The sequence below is a fragment of the Bombus pascuorum genome, chromosome 16 (genome assembly GCF_905332965.1).
Source record: "Bombus pascuorum chromosome 16, iyBomPasc1.1, whole genome shotgun sequence".
Lineage (NCBI taxonomy): Eukaryota > Metazoa > Arthropoda > Insecta > Hymenoptera > Apidae > Bombus > Bombus pascuorum.
The window spans coordinates 1142722-1162035 of NC_083503.1; the positions used below are offsets into that span (position 1 = coordinate 1142722).

General features: G+C 28.0%; 2 protein-coding genes and 1 non-coding gene across 10 annotated transcripts; all 3 read right to left on the minus strand.

Moving 5' to 3' along the window:
* Positions 1–1287: 1287 nt before the first annotated feature.
* LOC132915043 (choline-phosphate cytidylyltransferase A-like) lies at positions 1288–7413 on the minus strand. 8 transcript variants are annotated; one of them, XR_009659760.1, is made up of 11 exons: positions 6352–6813; positions 5889–6106; positions 5372–5516; positions 4576–4683; positions 4137–4245; positions 3926–4042; positions 3683–3846; positions 3395–3616; positions 3153–3320; positions 2560–2791; positions 1288–2299 (listed from the first exon to the last, which is right to left on the minus strand). XR_009659760.1 is itself a non-coding variant. In XM_060974673.1 (11 exons), the coding sequence occupies exons 3-11, from the start codon at positions 5480–5482 to the stop codon at positions 2197–2199; spliced, it is 1224 nt and encodes a 407-aa protein (XP_060830656.1). In that variant the 5' UTR covers positions 5483–5516; positions 5889–6096; positions 6352–6649; the 3' UTR covers positions 1288–2196. The 8 variants fall into 8 exon arrangements, 7 of the variants coding, with proteins under 7 accessions (XP_060830656.1, XP_060830653.1, XP_060830657.1 ...); XM_060974673.1 differs by having other exon boundaries at positions 2670–2791; positions 5889–6096; positions 6352–6649; XM_060974670.1 differs by having other exon boundaries at positions 2670–2791; positions 6352–6649.
* Positions 7414–8812: 1399 nt separating this feature from the next.
* Positions 8813–17594, minus strand: LOC132915035 (importin-5). The gene is made up of 14 exons (XM_060974641.1): positions 17449–17594; positions 16291–16440; positions 15155–15381; positions 14970–15066; positions 14071–14636; positions 13647–13755; positions 13038–13337; positions 12779–12961; positions 12538–12664; positions 12067–12429; positions 11702–11955; positions 11104–11624; positions 10801–11020; positions 8813–10709 (listed from the first exon to the last, which is right to left on the minus strand). Exons 1-14 carry the CDS (start codon positions 17563–17565, stop codon positions 10614–10616), a joined length of 3330 nt encoding a protein of 1109 aa, XP_060830624.1. The 5' UTR covers positions 17566–17594; the 3' UTR covers positions 8813–10613.
* On the minus strand, positions 14775–14902 carry LOC132915397 (small Cajal body-specific RNA 8). Its single transcript, XR_009659850.1, has one exon. It is a non-coding gene; the product is annotated as a small Cajal body-specific RNA 8 (non-coding RNA).
* Positions 17595–19314: the final 1720 nt, after the last annotated feature.

A 19314-nucleotide genomic window follows, 5' to 3' on the forward strand; every position in this document is an offset into this window, starting at 1 on the left:
TCCTGCGATTAACTACCTTCATTCACACATTTATGCAATATCAAATTTTTACGTGGCTTCATGTATATCAATCTACACGTGCATTCTAAAAATCAAATAATCAATCCTACTATCGATAACTTCCATTCGATTCACTGTCACCTGACACGGATCTTTCATGGAAATTCTTCGCTCTTCCACATTCACACGTTGTATCATCGTATCTTTGTGCATGTCATCATGTGGATAAAAAATATTATCTTTTATTTATCTCTTTTACTATTCTAGATATAAATACATTATACTGTAATATACATTTATACATATATAATTAACATGTATATTACCTTTTGCATGAATTGGACTATTGCGACATATTTATATTAAAGGATAAAAGAAAAATACAAGTGCTAGAATCAGACAAATCTTTAAACAATATAGCAATCTATATATATATATATACTAATATACAAAACTTACAATTATATATTATATAGTTAATTAGTATTATTCTATTTAACTTACAACTTGTAATGTTTCATTGAACAACTTTAACTTTTTCTGTTATATGAATAATATGGAACATTACTACATCTTTTTTGTTTCAAAAAATTAAAATGAACCGTCGAAATTACATAAATTCATTTTATCGATCGTAAACCTGTGCGTGTCTAATCATTCTTAAATGTATTCGTTAAAAAAAGATATTGAAACTATACTACATCTTATCACATACATTACATGTTACTAATTTATGCATCAGTTACATTGCGAAGCAAACATTTAACATACTTGAAAATCTTCTGTGACATACTTGTGATATACTATTTTATATGCATTTAAATAAAAGGTGTCAAACTCAGGCACCATTGGTACTTCTTTAAGAAACAGAAGCGCTTCAATGTATACAAATTTATATACATCTCTCGTTTCTTTAAATCTTTCATACATTTCATGCTAAATTTCAAATTTATATCTAAACTCCATCTAATACATATTTTACCCCTGGAACTATATGCTATTAACAAACTTCCTAATTTGCATGTTAAAAATTGCTTTATTGTGGATGCTACATACCGAAAATAAGAATAAATATCTTCATCATATATTTTATTTATATATTAAAAAAATATTTTATTCAAATATTTCATAAATATAAGAATATTATAAAACTACGTTATGGTTTAAAAATATAAAAGTGGTTGTACCATTCCAGGGTTATTATATCTGGATATATCCAAATAAAAGCACCATCTCCAAAATGATTCCTATGTGGTGTATTATTCTTATTCAAATTAAAATCCTATATTCATTTTGATTAGTTTTTATTCATTGATTTTTATCGAAATCTTACTACATATTTACTATTAAAAATAAATTGCAGATTTGCATCTTTCTTTATAAATATTCTTTGATTAAACAAGAACAATTATTTATAAAATTAATATATTTGAATTTGTTTAATCCTATTCAAATTCTTTAATACCCTTAATACAACAAATTAAGTTTTTTATTGAAGTTCTGCATTTTCTTCATATCTTCTTACTGGCATTCTACTAATAATATAAGGTTTATGATATAAATAAATATTAATTTCATACAGACTAACTTCTTATAAACAACACTAAGTATGTTCAATAAAAATATGATTTAATATTAATTACAGCGAAGGTACTCACTGCACATATATAGTACATAAGAAATTAATTATGAGGTAACACGTATAAAAAATGTTATATAAAATTAATAACAAAAAAATTGAAAATTATTAAAAATTGTTGATAGAATATTTAAACCATAGATTCTTTTGCACGGGAAGAAAATATGTCTTTTGACTGTTAGTAGCTCTTGTATAGCATGAAACTCAAAATGAATGATAAAGTATCGTTCAGAATATAGGAACTTATTATAACGAAACTCTCAAGAATAGTTGCAACGGATATTTTAAGTTATCTGTATGATTTCTAAATATTCGTGCATAGATATAATTTAATTAATATATAATAATCCATGGCTGGATTGAATGAAAACATTCTAACAGATAATTTTATATCGTATATAGTATGAAATCATACCATAAAAATACTATTAAGCATAACATTATAATTCATATGATCAATTCACGTGGACGCAATAAAATATCCTTAAACATTTTTTGGGAGATTGCACGATATTTTTGGTCAAAATAAAGAATGTGTTTTTGAAAAAAAAGGATTATCATTTGGAGTGCAAATTTTCTTCTTCATCATCGCTGTAATCATCGCTTAAATAATAATTACTCTGTGAATATTCAAAACGGCCAGTCTTTTTTGGTGGTGGACTGCAACATAAATCATATAAATTAATTACATTAGTTTGGATTAATCATTGATTAAATAACATTTCCATATTTAATATTTACCATGTATTTAAAAAAAAGTATTTGTGACAATACCAGACAAGTTATGAACTATACATATATTATGTACACAGAGAAAAGGAAGAAAGTAAAACACATTATTTTACAACAAGCATTGGTTAAATTGTGTGTTATTGCTTAAAATTTATCTAATGTATTTAACAGTGAAATTATATACTAACATAACATGCTGCAAATGGATGGTGTGAAGTATTGAAGGTTTTCATATAGAAGCAGTACAGAATGAAGTGGTGTTGCATGTTAGTCAATTGACTCGAATGCTGTGATGTACCTTGTCTGATCTTCATCATTATTGCTGCTATTACTGCCATTCGGACTACCATCTCTTTTTGGGCTTGCAGGAGGAGATAATGCTTGCATCAAACGTCCTTTGCTTTCATTCCAAATCGTTGACTGCAAAAAAAAGAAATTAAAAATTCACTAAAATTTGTACGACTCGTAGTTTCTTGTTCTAAGAATATACGAAAAACATTAGATTAGATACATATATATGACCATTGTATATAAACTACGGATGTACGAAGAAGATATATCCCGAATTCTTACGAATATTCCTCTATGCTTATGCACATATTGCATTGAAAAAAGCCTTATAAACAATTTCGGTTAAGAAGTGTAATTATATATCAGTTAATTTAAAAATTATTTATTCTTTTATAATGGATATAACTCTATAAATGCATATCTCACAGTGTATCATTAATATTGAGTACAAAGTAATTATCAAAATAATTAATCCATAAATACTACCCACCAATCTACCTTCTCTTCCAAACAAGAGTAGAAAAGCATCAATAAAGTCTCGAGACTTTTCTTCCCATTTGCTAATCATATCCATACGTTTCTCGCCAATGTTCTCCATCACCCGTTTACCCTTATCTTTTAAATCATCAAACTTATTTTGTAAACGGAATTTTTTTTCCTGTAAATATATAGCTTATTCGATGAAGTATCATTGTTTAAAAAAGATATTGCGCTAAAAAAATATATACTTGCATTGAGAAAAGAAACATTAAGTTCTTTGGCACTGTAGCCTCGTGCAAGATTTCTTCTTACATAAATGTCATAATCTTTAACTATTCTTGCAACAATATCTGACGTTGACACCCCTTCTGTTCTTTGCGTAGCCACAAACATACCTTTAGCTTTCAGGCCTGCATAAACATCTGTGCTATCATCTGTCATATAAGGTATATCATCATGAGCAACAAAGTCAATCTGAAAAATGTTAAACGTTGAACTGTTTTAACATTCGATAAACATGTTTCTAAAAAAATAATTTACAGTTAATTTTACTTTATGCTTTGTAAGAAATTCATCATCCAGTTCCCACGGTGCATCTCTAACTACCTCATCTACATAGCGACAATGTCTTACTGCATCATATCTCTCAACATCTGTCATAACTGTCCTTCCCTTTTTACTATGTGTTAACTGATCATTACAAACTAAAATAATAAAAATTGTTTTTATTAATGTTATGCAAAGTTCATGTTACATCTCAAAATTTCGAAATTTATTTCTTACCTCCCACAATAAGATAGACATTAGGGAAAATATTTTTTGCTTGTAGAAGTTGTCGTGCATGCCCTTGATGAAATAGATCATAAATACCATCTGCATAAACTCTGATTTTCCTAGGAGCTATATTATTATACAGATTATTAATATTACATGTATTGTTCAAAAGTTCTTATTACCTTTTAATTTCACAAATATCTAATTCATTTCTACTAACCTTTACTACTTCTTGCCATTTTTAATGTAATACGAATATTATAATCACATGCATTTCTTTCGGCAAGTGCTTCTGGATCATCGCTAAAGGGAGCCTCCTTACAAATTGACTGCAATAAATTCAATACAATGTAAATGATACAATAAAAATGAAAGTAAGGTATGAAACAACAAAAAAAGGGATATAGATATATATATATATAATCAAGGAAAATCCATAGAAATTTATTAAGAACATTATTTCAATTACATTTTTGAAAAGTTGAATATAATACATAATAAAAGCCTATTTAATCATACATTTTGTTTGATTTTAATAACAATGAAGACAAAATACTTGTATTTATTTTTAAAAACAAAATAAAAAATAAAAATTTAATTGCATTACATATGTTAACATAAAAATTATTAAAAAAAAAAATTTTTTTTTTTTGACTCACTGGAAGTTCTTTGTGGGAAACACAAATTTCGCTATTATACTTTTTCAGCGAAAATTGACCTGACTCATTATCTGAATTCCTGTTGGTCCCCCAAGTCATTGTCACTAGCTGTTAATATTATGAAAAATAAATTTTCCATAAAAGAACAATACGATTGAATTTATTTGTCAGATATATATACATATGTATTATCTACCTGTTAAATTTCTTTAAATACAGATCATTTTAAAGATCTTGATGTTTCTATTAGGAGATTAAAATACTTTTTAAAATGTATATAAAACTTTTTCATATATTAAAAAACTAGATTTGCATTGAATTTAATGTTGAGATACTGTCTGCTAAATATTTCAGTACAGAGAATATGTTTCAAAACCAATGTCCACATACTTGTTCACGAAGTATTTCAATAAGACTATTTAAAGAATCAAGTATCCATGGTATTATATTAAGACAGATATGCTCATGATCTTGCATAATGTCATACCACTATCATAAAAAATTTTTGCTTCTATATTATCTCTTCATGATTAAAGATAATCCCATAGCCCCAGCATAATTTGTATGTAAACTTTATTTATTCGCATGTACATGTGTAACTACTAGCACATAGGTATATGAGATACATATTTCATATATATATATATATATATTAATATAAAATCTTGAATATAATAAACATTATATTAAATCGGTGAAATATCAATTAAATGATAACGTAGTACAAACAGATTGTGTCTTCCTTATTGAACAAGTACACTTTCAACAAATTTTGATTATGTTAATTAGTACTTACAGGATAAGCAGGCAAATCTTTTCTGGAGCAAGATGCATCCTCTCCATTTTGAATATTTGAATAAGTTGTAGAATTCAACATAGTTTCTTCTCTAGCACGCTTTCTGGACATTTTTTATTGTTTCAGTGTTAGGTCCATAAAAAGCCTATTGAATAGAAAGAATATGAAAATTTTTATTGATCCTATTGTTAATAAATAAATCACGTGTACATCTTATTAATGCCATTAGTGATGTAAAATGTTACATAAAAGATATATGCTATCTTTTACATCTGTGTGTAACGAAAGATAAGTATGAACTTTAACAAAAGTCACACAATCTTATGTACATTAATACTCTATCTGAACTAAATAAAAATATATTCGCACATACTTCTGATAATACCTTGTAAAACTGTAATATCAAAATTAAAAATAGCACTATTCCAATTCACTTTCATAAGCACTACTGTATCTTTAATAATATTAATTTATGGATATTAGTTAATAATCTACACAGAAATTAACAAAAGTTTACCTGGTTTTCATTAGTTATATTAAAATTATTGGTCAATACCATTACTATAACTTTAGATTACAGATCACTATGTTTATAAAGTATTCATGAATACTCGTATAATCCCCAGGGAACAATTAGAGGCGTGCCGAATTATTTCTGAGCTAGTCATGTTTGATGTTATTTCATATTATTATTTAAGAAAATTTCAGAGGTATACGTTTAATGCCTGTAAAGCACTGGCATGTTGCTAAAATTTGTTCGAAGGTTAAAAAAGGAGAATACAGAAAACAAAATATAGTCAGAAACAACGAATCAAAAATACAATATTCATAGCATAATTAACGATTTAATCATATAATAATCGTGTAGAGATAAGTAACTTATTCATTGGACTTTCTAGAATCCATCGTTACGTGTACTGTCTATCTTATCATGTATTCTCTTTTTAAACTTTTGTAAATTTCAGTTGAACCAAACGAACCTCTTCACGCCCTAATTTCTGTACACACGATGGTAGTAGACTAATACAATAAGGAATAGGATATGACGACAAATCGAAGAGTTCCGTCAAAAGTTTAATAAACTCGTTAAGTCTGTTGGATTTCTCCGCGTAACTTTTACAGCAAAATTTAAGAAACAAATTTGTAAAAATATTTAGAGAAATTTCACATTTTATGCTAGTATCATGTACTACTAAATGGCTAACGCAGCAGACGCTGGCCACAATACTTGTGGATACTCTGCGCATTGCATGCGTTTCAGTATGCAATCAGGAGCGGCATAACAGTACTATGAACCCTAAGTATAAACGAGATGGTATTTGTGCGTGCGTGAGTTCTATATAGAGAATAGAGAGTACGGGAATTACGAACGAGGACAAGAAGCCGTACCAATATCTTTATTTAAATCTAGTTTCCACGATTACCGAAAATAAAACCATGAAAATTTATGCTCTAGATTATTTTCAACCGGAATTCTTTTTTATTTTTATCTTTGTCGCGAACGTAAAAGTTGCACATCGAATTTCTAAAAGTCAAATATTCTAATTATTAAGATTGATTAGGTTTCATTAATACTAAGTAGTATTATTGGAAAAATTAATTCTCGACTAAAACAATTTAGTTTGTTAAATATTATATAATGTCGATATTAACATTGTATTGTAACATATTAGTATGATTGATTAATTTTGATTACTTGATTGGGATTATCGACATTCCGTGTATATAATCATCACGTTATGAAGAAGTTTTGTCAATACAAAAATAGAATAAATATTTAATAAAATATTTTTTTTTAAATGCGCGCAAAATATGGTCTAGAAATAGAAGACATAATTCGCATTTTATGTTATAAACATACGTTTTCAAAATGATACTATACACTTCTCGACTGCCAGAGGAAGTAATTAATAATTATAAATTTTCCGAACACGATCAATTAGAATTCAGTTTCACACAATAAATATATCACTTGTAATGCATAAATGTGCACCGAACGTGTTTGACGATAGAATGAACGCCGGTATGAAAATGAAAGGAGAATAACGGTGACGTAATATCGGATGATCACAACGTCATACAATCATACTCTTATTATCACATGAGTACAAATACATTTCCAATTCTATACAATTATTTCCGACAAATTTAATCGTTTCAATACATATCTACGAACATAATATGAAATTATTGGCGTTCTTCAAAACGATAATTAGTTATTACGAATTAAGTTATATGTATTTTGTAGGATAATTTAAAAAGTTATATTTTTGAATTGATATCTTATAACTGAAATGCTTATTTATATTATACATACGTAAATATATAGTTCATGAACATACATGTAAATGATACAAATTAAAATAACGAAAATTTCCACGTATCGAATAATGAATAAATTTGTTGTAAATTCATTGTATTCGTCGTTTATCTTTTGATAAAACCAAATATTTAAAAATAATATTATGTTCCCTTCGTTTTATTTTATAGTCAAATGTTTCTTTATATAGTAATAATCGATTTATATACGTATATAGTATATACATATATAATGATAATTGTTTTACATAAATATATACAAAACTTTTGCGTAATGTAATCAAAAAATTAAAGATTTTATTATAACTGGATTAATTGCATTTATCATGATCGCGTGTATTTTATAAACTTCTGATTTTTTAGTTATTGAATTTAATAAAATTTTCTGTCATGCAATTGTTTATAACATGTCCAATATATAACATCAGTCAAACTATATCAGCCCTGAAAAATTTTGTCACTCAAATACTATTTACGAGTGATTTATTACCTAAGCGGAACATTGTAGATGAAATATTTGATAATATTATATATAATATTATAGATAATATGTAGTATCCAAATTCTGATATGTATCATAATAATTATTAAACACCATATAGTAAAATGTTTCATATAAAAAAACATGGAATATATTTTGTTTATTTACTTTCAGTACATTTATATATATGAACAGAAAGGCATTTAATTAAATAGATATTTTTTAATGAAAATAAATTAACGTTATCACCGTTTTCATTTCTATGTATGATATTATATAATACGTATCTAGATTTAAATTTGATTTTTTATATTACTAATAATAATCTTATACTTTAGAGTATAAATTATATTTGTATAAAATTTAGGCAATGATTTGATTGTTTTTTTTTGTTAACATAAATCAAATGTAATGTAACCTAACGATGATTATGATTTACGATTTATTTTCACATAATATTATTTTTCACGTTGTAAAAATTTCATTTCTATTTCTTACAAAATACATGATTTGAAAGGTAAAGCAAAACAATCAATTAAAAAGCAGAGATTTATTTTAATGAATAATAACTTTAAAATAATCTCTATATAATTACAAGAATTATAATTTTACTTTTTTCATATCGATTTTGCTTTCACATCTTTTTGTCACAATATGTCGCATAAACAGTCCTTCAATAATTCTTAATGAAATGTTTACAATCGCACATTGCTTGTATCTATTTCACAGGATCTTTACGCTCGTCTTGATAAAATAATTAATAAGGCAGTGCCTACCAATCATCAATAATTACATTTATCTAATTCAACTTTACGTACTTAGTTTTAATATTCATATACTTTGATATATATATAAATATATATATATATATATGAATATAAATATATATAAATATAAATATATATATATATAAATATAAATATATATATAAATATATATATATAAATATACATATAAATATAAATATATATATATATAAATATATATATATGTATGTATATATATATATATACAAATAAATGTCTGACCATTCTACTCTATTCTCTTATATATCGTAATAAAAGAAATTTTTGAGGAATTTTGTTGAAACTAGTCGCAATTTTACTTGGAATATATCTTCCATTGCAAATCTGCATGCAATAGTAAATATCATGACAATTATTGTGTACAAATAAATAGCAACGAGAACAGGAAATTGTAACATTACTCCACTCAATCATATCTTTTTTTTTTTTTTTTTACACCGCTGTTCTTAATTCACATTGTCATTACACAATAACCGAAAGAAACGTAATGCCCAGCATTCATTCCTTTAAACTTACTTTAGTAATATGTCTTGATTACATCGTCATCTTTTATTTCTAAATGACGCGATAATAAACTGTAAAATTACAGCTAAATAAGCGTAACAAATCAATGTAAATTAGCTGTAAAGTTACAAGATCAAATATGTTTTATGTTAAAATAAAAATATATATTTATCATTTTAATACAGTCCATTTAATTAGAATTTAGCAAATAATTTATTATATTGAAACATAAAACATCTTAGAGCAGTTCATTACGTTTCATTTAAAGGCATTCGTATACAGTTCCGTATAACTTCAACGCTGTAATATTATCGATATCATTATTAAATAACATTTACTGTACCTAAATTTAATAATAAAAATACCTAAATCACAATAATTACGCCATCACTTGATGGCAATGTGTTGGTGTTTTTTGCAGTCTATTTTTCGCAATTTTATTATTCTGCCAAAAAAGTAGTGTCAGAACGAGAATAATTGGGACGAAGAGATCGCAATGACAAAAGTGTTACTTTTTCGATACTCATAGAATAAACAATGGAGCTAATGATTACAGATACTATGCAATTTACAAAGCATTAAGAAAAAGAATAGGAGCAAAAAAAAACACGGAAAAAGATTTTAGCATCGTTCGGCTCGCAATGGCGGGAAATGTAATTTTTGTTCTGATCTTTTTATATTAAAAATAAATTCATGTCTGATTGTTACTTAATTGTGTTATTCTTATGAAGTAAACAAAAATAATTAATATAAAAAGTTTCGTCAGTGCGAACTCACTTATATGATTTAATGAATTTTATATTGTTAGATTTATTTATGTAACGTATCACACTTTATCAAGTAATGACAAGTACAAATTTTCTTGTATGTAATTTGCAATAATTTCAAATAGTAAAAAATGAGACAACTATTGTATTTACTAGTTAAATACAATCAACAAATATATGAGTTATATCAAATAGTTACATACAATTATTTCTCTTCATAATTAGGCTGGCGAAATTGTTCCATAGGTATAATGTAGCTACCTAAAATCTGTGATTTCTCCACAAACTTTATCAAAGCAAATGTTTGTGTGTTTTTTATTTTGTTTTATATTAAAGTGTTATGGTTGGGGGATAAAAGCAAACGGCTAATTAGTAGGCTGTGCACGAAGTGCCTCATGCAATGCTTGTTGTTGATCTGCAGTTAATGCATTTATGCATGCCTGGAACATAGACTCGTTGTTCTGAAACAAAAAATAGATTTTTTAGAATCTAAATATGTTACAGTAACAAATGTACCTTGTATAATATTCTTCATGTTGCATTTGCTTATACCTGTATTTGCCTAACAATACTAAGAATTCTACCCATAACAGGATTATCTGTCGATATAACATCTTTGCAAAATGCTTCTGCAAAGAAACTTATTAACCGAGGTAAGTTTGCATTATTTGGTCCTAAAACTATTACATGGTTTGCTTCGATTAAATCACATAAATATCCATAAACATAGGGTGCTTCATCTCCATCTACTACCACTGGTAGCCAAGAGATCCTGCAGTAGGAGTAATAACGGATTTAGAAATATTTGATTATGCGTAATATTTATAAATTATCATATGAAAATCAAACTCTTACCAATAAGGAAGTATTTCGTCAACATTGATCGCTTTATTATTATATTTAAGAATTTTTGTAACTGCAGATATAGCATTTTCAGTAGGATTGACATTTTCAGGCGATCTTGATTCTGGGTCGTTTATAACATCCATTAACCTAGGCAAAGCCTCTGCGCATGCTTGAGCGAACGCTTCTCCTCCGTACTGCCCTAGAAGGCCACAACCAAAAGCTGCTGCTTGTCTTACTTCTGCTGATTTATCGGATACGTATTGTATCATCGGTCGTAGGAAGTATTCTTGATATTTTGCACATTCGGGTCCGGCAAATTCTATTATATCGTCAAATACACACAAAGCCCATTGATGATCTGACCAAGGTCTTTCGGGACTTAATAATTTAACAAAATGTCCGCAAATTTGATCAAAGTAAGGGAAGAACGATGACGTATGAGTAGTAAACAATGCGTGTAAAATGTCTGCTATTTTGCTTAGAGTATATACATCTTCATTATCTTCATCAACAAGCCGTTCTTCAACAACCTATGACGTGAATATAAAATTCAAGCTATTGACATAAACAGTTAAATTTTATATTAAATCTTTCTACAAAGCCTTACTTCATCGTAATCTTCATCTTTACGTTGTTCCAATCTAGCTACTGCTCTTTCAAAATGTTTATTAAGTAATTTATCTAATATACGTAACAATTCAGCCATGGGTTGTGCTCCTAAACAACCGGCACCAAGGGTTTCGATACATTTAGCCAACGAAGATAATATTTCTAAGAGAACTTCAGGTTCAGGTTCTGTATCAATTGCTTTCAAGAGATCGGGACAGATATACGCCCACATCCCTTCAAGATATTGTGGACCTGTAATTCAGTTATTACTCAGTTATTAGTTATTATTTTAGTTATAATAAAAAGAAAATATTAATGAATTAAATGTGAGCAATTGATTATTTTGGACAATTATTAATTAACCTTTTATTTTTGCACAATCTAGAAGACATGGTAAACTTGTAGCAGCTGCTGTTCGAACACCATCATGAAAATAAAATTTCAGCATAGGAACCATTAGCCGTACTACTTCTTCTGCATAATCTGCGAAACCTTCCTTTAATTCACGTGCATAGCAAACTAACATTTCGCAGGCGGAAGCTTTGTCCTCTAAGCCAGCAGTTTTAATTCCGAAGTTTTGTTGTTCACCAAGAGAGATGAATTCCCACTCAACATTTTCTAGACCTTCCATATCTTCGTTATCTAGTACAGCTACTTCAGGTTTCATAGCTGCTGCACGTAAAACTGGACCCATTACCAATGGTAAATATTGCTCAAATTGTTTACCTAAAGAAATTAATTTTTACTGTTTAAATAGATCTTAACATACTAAGATCAACATATTCACCAGTTCAGATAGAGGTTTAGTAAAATATAAAAGGTTAAACTTCATACCAAGAAGTTTGCAAATTCGAGCCCACGCAGATATTAGATAACTAGTTTGTGGATCATCATCTGGAAGATCTCCTTCTGAGTGTGTTTTTAATAACATATCCATAACTTCACTTGCGTCTGCAATAAACTATAAAACCATAAAAGCTTTAGGTATATAACAATTTTATAAAAAAAAAGTAACATTAAAATATTTTATTATTAATTTGTCAATGGATTTAATATTATATCATATTAATTATACCTTTTCAGGTCCTACTGCAAGTCCTATAAGACTCACACATTCAATGGTTTTACCACGTAACAGTTTATGTTCTTTTTGATTAGCATTTTGAATAATATATTTTAGACATGGCATTAATCTATCGTAATATGTTACAAACTGTTCTTCACATGTATCAGCAACAGATGCTATAGTTGTAACTACCTATAAGGAAAATAATAATAGTTTACAATTATACATGCACTATTCTCATTTGACTATATGTAATCAATATGCTTACTTGTTCAAGGACAAGTTTAGTGCCTTTCTCAACTAACTCTTGAAATTTAGCAGTAAGGATCGACTCCAATTTAGCCATAATAGCATCTAAATACGGTATTAATATATTTTTTGGGCAATCTTCACTGAAATTTACGAGGGCTGCGCCGGCATGAGTCTGAACTCTTGGATTCGCATTATCATCCAACACCATTAATAATCCAGGAATGACTTTGTCATGAAATTTTTTTTCGAATATAGGTGCGAAATCAGTTGACATTTGACCTACTGCATTACAAGCTGCGTATCTTACGCGAGGATGCTAGAAAAAGTATGTAATCGATAAACAAGAAAAGGTAATCTCGTGCAATAGATTGAAACACGATGTATACGTATTACATATGCAGTGTGTGTCCCATGACTATGGTTATTTAATAATAAATAACCAACTCTCTCCCGAGAACTCCGAAGGAAGTATTTTAATAAACATGTTGTCAGAACGACAATGTATAAATACTAAACCCTTCGTTGTACTCTACCATGAACGTAACGCTATTATATTTATGTCCTAAATATAACTGCTGACTCGATTCATGGCCTTTAAAAAGGATTTCATTATAATCAAACTTACAGGATCTTGTAAATATTGTATAACTCCATCCATGATTTGAGGTAATATTACTTCCATTTGTTTATGGCAACCTTCACCAATAGCTGATATTGCCATAAGAGCAGCGTGCCTACGAAATAAATTTTTGGTAACATTTATTACTATAATTCCATAAGCTATACTTAATAGATTTTCGAAAATATAAATGTTTGTTCCATGCCTATGACAATAATATTGAAACATTACTATCAACTCTCTTATTTAAGAACACCCATCGAGAATCTCAAACTTCATATATCAGAACGATAGATAAAATTGAGAATAATCCCGATGATTACTCTATCACAGATGTAACGCAATTATATGCACGAAGTACACAATTGCTGACTATACTGTGATAATTGCAAGTATTGAAATTAAATAAAAATATCCTTAGAATATTTACCTGTACTTCCAGTCACTGTTATTTAACATTGACGGAATATTCTGTACAATTTGTGGTAATATACTTTTACCACCTAAACCACATGCTAATCTGTCTAAAGCACTTTCAGCAACGACATTATTACTGTCACTGTCATCATCAGGAAGTTCATCCGAAAAACTCCATTTTTCGTCTTCTTGTATATCTGTCATCATTTTTAGTACCAATGGTACTAGAGACACAATATATTTTCCACCAACTTTACGTACCATTGCAGGAGCAGTTTCTGCAAGTGTAACTAATACTTCCAATGCTAATTGTCTCCATGAATCAACCATATCTTCATTTGAAAATATTTTCATACACATTTCCATTATAGTTTCCAATTGTAATCTCAAAAATTTGGGTGCTGATTCGGCTAAATCGATCAGAACTTTTAAAAGAGCATCATCTACTTGTTTTTCTACCGATTGAGCAATTACTTGTACAATTGCTGGTAATAGTTCTGAGAAATGATTCTGTATATTCTCTTCTTTATCATGAAGAACGATAAAAGCTCCAATTGCTCTTACCGCCTGGAATCTTACCTATGGTAAATATCATTATAGTTATTATACCATTGAAATAAAATTTATAAAATAAAAGACATTGTGATTTTATGTAACAACATATGAATTAATGAAACATAATACAGATAGTACAGAGTAAACAAAATTTCAGTTAATTTTTGTATGCCCCGTATCTGTCTGTAAATTAAAACTTCACAAGTTACAGTCATCAGAAGGCAATCTTCTTATAGGAAGAAACTGTGACGAGGAACTTAGCTATTTGCATCCCGTGTATCATTCTTCCATATGAAATGTTGAAAATATAAAATGAATTTACATCTATATGCAGAAAAAAAATATGTTTTGCATTACCTCGTAATTTGCAGAGTCCATGACAGATTGCAGCAACATTTGTTTAATAAGATCAAGGTAAGTTGCTTGTTGATTTCCAAATACACCAGGGACGGATCTATATATTTGAAATACGCATGATTTATATTATACAAATTATAATCTAAGATGGCATTACTTTTAGAGTACAAATGCGATAAACTTACGTGAACATTCGAAGAGCATTTTCTTTCAATGCTGGTACAGGACTATTTGCACATTGGAATAGGAACTGCAGAAATTCTGGCCACTGATTATTACCATCTTCGTCAATTAAATTTCGTGCAACTTCAGCTGCAACTTCGCAAACTTTACGTCGAATAGTCTCCGTCTGTTCATTTTGAACAGATAGTAAAATTTGCTCTCTTAATTGAGCTTGTGCTTCTGGTGGAATCTAGGCAAAAATATATTTATATAACAACTGTATTTCCACAAGTACACAAAGATCCTGACGCTATATACATTATGAAAAGTAAATTGTATACTGTATGACATGTATATAACTACTTATTGGGATACTTTATGCAAAATATTTCTGATGTTTATTATAATAACAAGTTTAAAGCTAACATTATATATCGCCCGTTATTTGATGCTTTAAATTTAATCTATGTCCTAGCAATGGAAATATTTTATGCAAATCAATGTATATTTTGCGTGTCTAATGAAATTAGCTGCGATTTTGATAAGCTGTTGGAACATTTATTTAAACAAACATAGAATAAACCTGAAAGACACAAATAGAAATTTCAATATCTATCGTTAGGAGAACTAGAACTTAAAAATTATAAACCTAAAAGTTATAAGATATTGTAAGACTGTATTATTTTATTTAAAGTATATTTCTCAAGTTTTATATACATGTAGTAAGCATTTAAAAATTATTTTATTAAGAACTTTTAACACATTCTGTTTAGTACTTGTTAAATGTCCCAATATATATATAATATAAAAATAAAAAAAATATATATATATATTATATTTTATACAAATAATATTGATTTAATAAATGAAATAGGTTTATAGTTCATGAGATACAATAGGTCACTTTATTATTGGCAGTAGTTGCTGGCATAAACTACAGAAAGTATTATATGATTAGAAATTATTTTAGTCAATAATTTACTATATGTGATACTAGTAAGAGTAGAACAATATCTCATATATTCATATAAAAATGTAAAAAATGTAAAAAATGTATTTATCCCAAATAAAAATTTTGTTTTGAATGTAACAAGCCTTCTTCCGTTTTCACAGAAAATAAATATTCTATTTAAAATAAATATAATAAAGGTATAATTACTTTAGGATAGAAATCCATAAATTCAGAAGAAAATAGTCGACGTAGCAAGACGGCAGCCATAGCACGCATTTCTTCTGTAAGGGTGGCATTGCACAAGGAGCTTAAAAGAAACGTCACCTTACTATCCACTGGGAGGTTGTTGTATGCCTCCTACGATATGAAATATATATACATATAGGTATGTATACACATTTATTACATAATCTAATTTGTCACAAATAGACTTCTCCGCTTAAAAAAGAAAAAGATAACTTATTATATCAATAAAATATTCATGTTTAATAATTACTGCTGCATTTATAATTTAATGTTAATGAGAAATTACGGTAGTTATTTAGTGACCTATACTTTATACGTTAATAGTTGATAATTAACAAGAAAAAAACATTAAAGAAAAAGAAGTACGTGGTGCCTGATAATGACACGTGTTTTTTTAATGTTCTACTATATATACATGTGCTAAATGCACAATAAGAAAATTGGAAATATTATAATTTACTTTTAGTAACTACCATAATATAGCTATAAATGCATGAAAGATTAAAAACGTTCGTCTGAAAGAATAGAAGGTATTTCTTCATGATTCAAACAGGTCCAGAAATGCCGGAGTCCCGGCAGAAAATGATCGCGTGTAGGCGGGAAAGCGAAATATAGAAATTATGTATCCTTCTAGGTAATTAAGCTATTATATTACATGTTATTTAGTTTAAAATTACACTGCTCCGTTTCCTAGTATTATAACAAAATTATATAAACATTGTGAAAAATCGTAAAAAATTTTGGTTAAAACGTGCATTGGTATCACGTTGAATGTGACACGGACCAACGTAAAAGGTTCGAGGGGTGCATGCTGCCGCGCGACACCATTTTGGATTTTATTAGGTTGTTCTAAACACTTGTCAGTATTCACTACAGTTACTAATCGTATCTACCACGAAACTGTTTGTATTAACGCTACATAAAAGTATTTTGTAATAAGATCCAAAATAGAACTGTGATTTAACAGCAATGACCATCGAACGGCATCCACATGCGGATTCTGACAACACGTTGGCAACGTGCTCGAGAAACGAAGTATCCCGTTTTCTAGTATTTACGTTTTTCGGCAAATTAATATACGTAAAATACGCGTGTGAAAATTAGGAATTATATACGCACCTCTGCTTGCTTTCTGGTATCATTATCTGTGCTAAGAAGTGTGTTTAAAAGTTGTTGAAACTGCTCAAGGTCTGCCGCCATTGTCACCGAACGAGTGAAGTTACAGCGTACACTCATAGAGTTGATCGTCAATTAATGTTACCAAATTAAACGACTAAAATATTCCCAAATGTTTGTTGCCAACTTCACCATTTTTTTTCTTATAGAAGATACCGTGGCTAACTAGATTTTATGTCACTAGAATCAGTTCTTTTAGAAAAGAATGAATTTCGATTGTTTGAAAATATTACTAAATTGAATCTAAAATCATGGTTTCAGAATATTTACAAAATTTCTATGTAAAACATTAGATAATATTTTACATTGTACATTATTTACATTGGATATCCTAACGATAGAAATCTGATGTACAAATTAAGATATTGTGTCAATTATGTTATTCTGTCCAATAGATGTTTTCGTTAAAGATGAAGAGGATAAAAGTCAAGTAAGTTAAGAAAAGAAATACACTCCTATAACAAAATTAAAAAAAAAGAAAAAAAATATATACGGAACTAAAATGTTGCAATACGTATAAAGTTCATTACGATGAATTTATCTTTATTTATTTATTTATTTATTTATTTTTTTTTCTAATAACTTGTGTAATAAAACTTTTTTTTTAGAAAACAGGTCATAAAATTTTAGATACGAGATAATTAGTAATGTTTACTTATATCTACTTTCGTGTAATAACGATACTGTTTGCAAATTTCACAAACGTTTATGGAATTAGGTCGATTTAAGAGGAGGGAAAAATAACATGAAAGCAAGAACAAGTTTAATATTTTGTATAGTGTGTAACAGATCAGATTTTGTGAAAGATTGCAGGACATTCAACAAGAAATGTATTTTTTAACAAATTATTAGCATCTATCGTGTTATATATCTTTTACATACGTTTTTAGAAAAAGTACGTCGTTCCAAAAAGTACAAAAGTGTATCACAGCTACATTTTGATTCTATATTTTAAATTTTATATCGTATTTTAATTTATGTCATTAATATAAAAAATTAAAAATTATTATATTAGAAATTTTGTAGTACAAACGTTCTCGGTATTCTCGCTTTAATTACGATCGGCCTTCGTTTCTAAAAATTTCAAGCAGTAATTTAAACTACGAAGAAAAATAAGAAAAACGTGCGTGAGTCCAATATTTTTTTCAACTAAAATATATATTTAATCGTTTCATTGTAAGTCAACGCGAACTTTGGTTCCTGGAAAGTTGATTAAAGTCAGATTAAATCAGTTTAATGACTATGTACAGCTAACACTTATTATTCATTTGTTATAGTTCAATAGTTCATGGTTGCAAAAACGTAATAGCATCAGAAAAATAGTGAAAGAGAAGAAATAACAGAAGAACAATGAGAAATAAACAGAGCATATGAAATATCAAATATGAGAAGTAACATTTATTTTATAATTATTAACATTAACGGGAAACATGAATCGACGTTTTTCATATTATAAACATTATATTTGAAAAGGCTAATCGGTGAAAAGCTAATTATGGTGAAATATATTTCACGGCGTAATTTTTAAACAATTTAAATATTCTGTATGATTACATTTGTCGAATTGCAGGAAGAATAATGATGAGATCAACATTACGTAAACACCGTTCTAATATTGATATTATTCAATAATATAAGTATCACAGTCGTACTATATGTTAATATAGTAAAAATTTTAGCTACTACAGTAAAAATCATAGCTATTACAAATAGGAAATGTTTTCGTTCTAAATATAATCACGAGATATTTTAATTATGTTTTAGTATTTATATATATATGGTTATATATAACAGTAGGTCAGATCACAT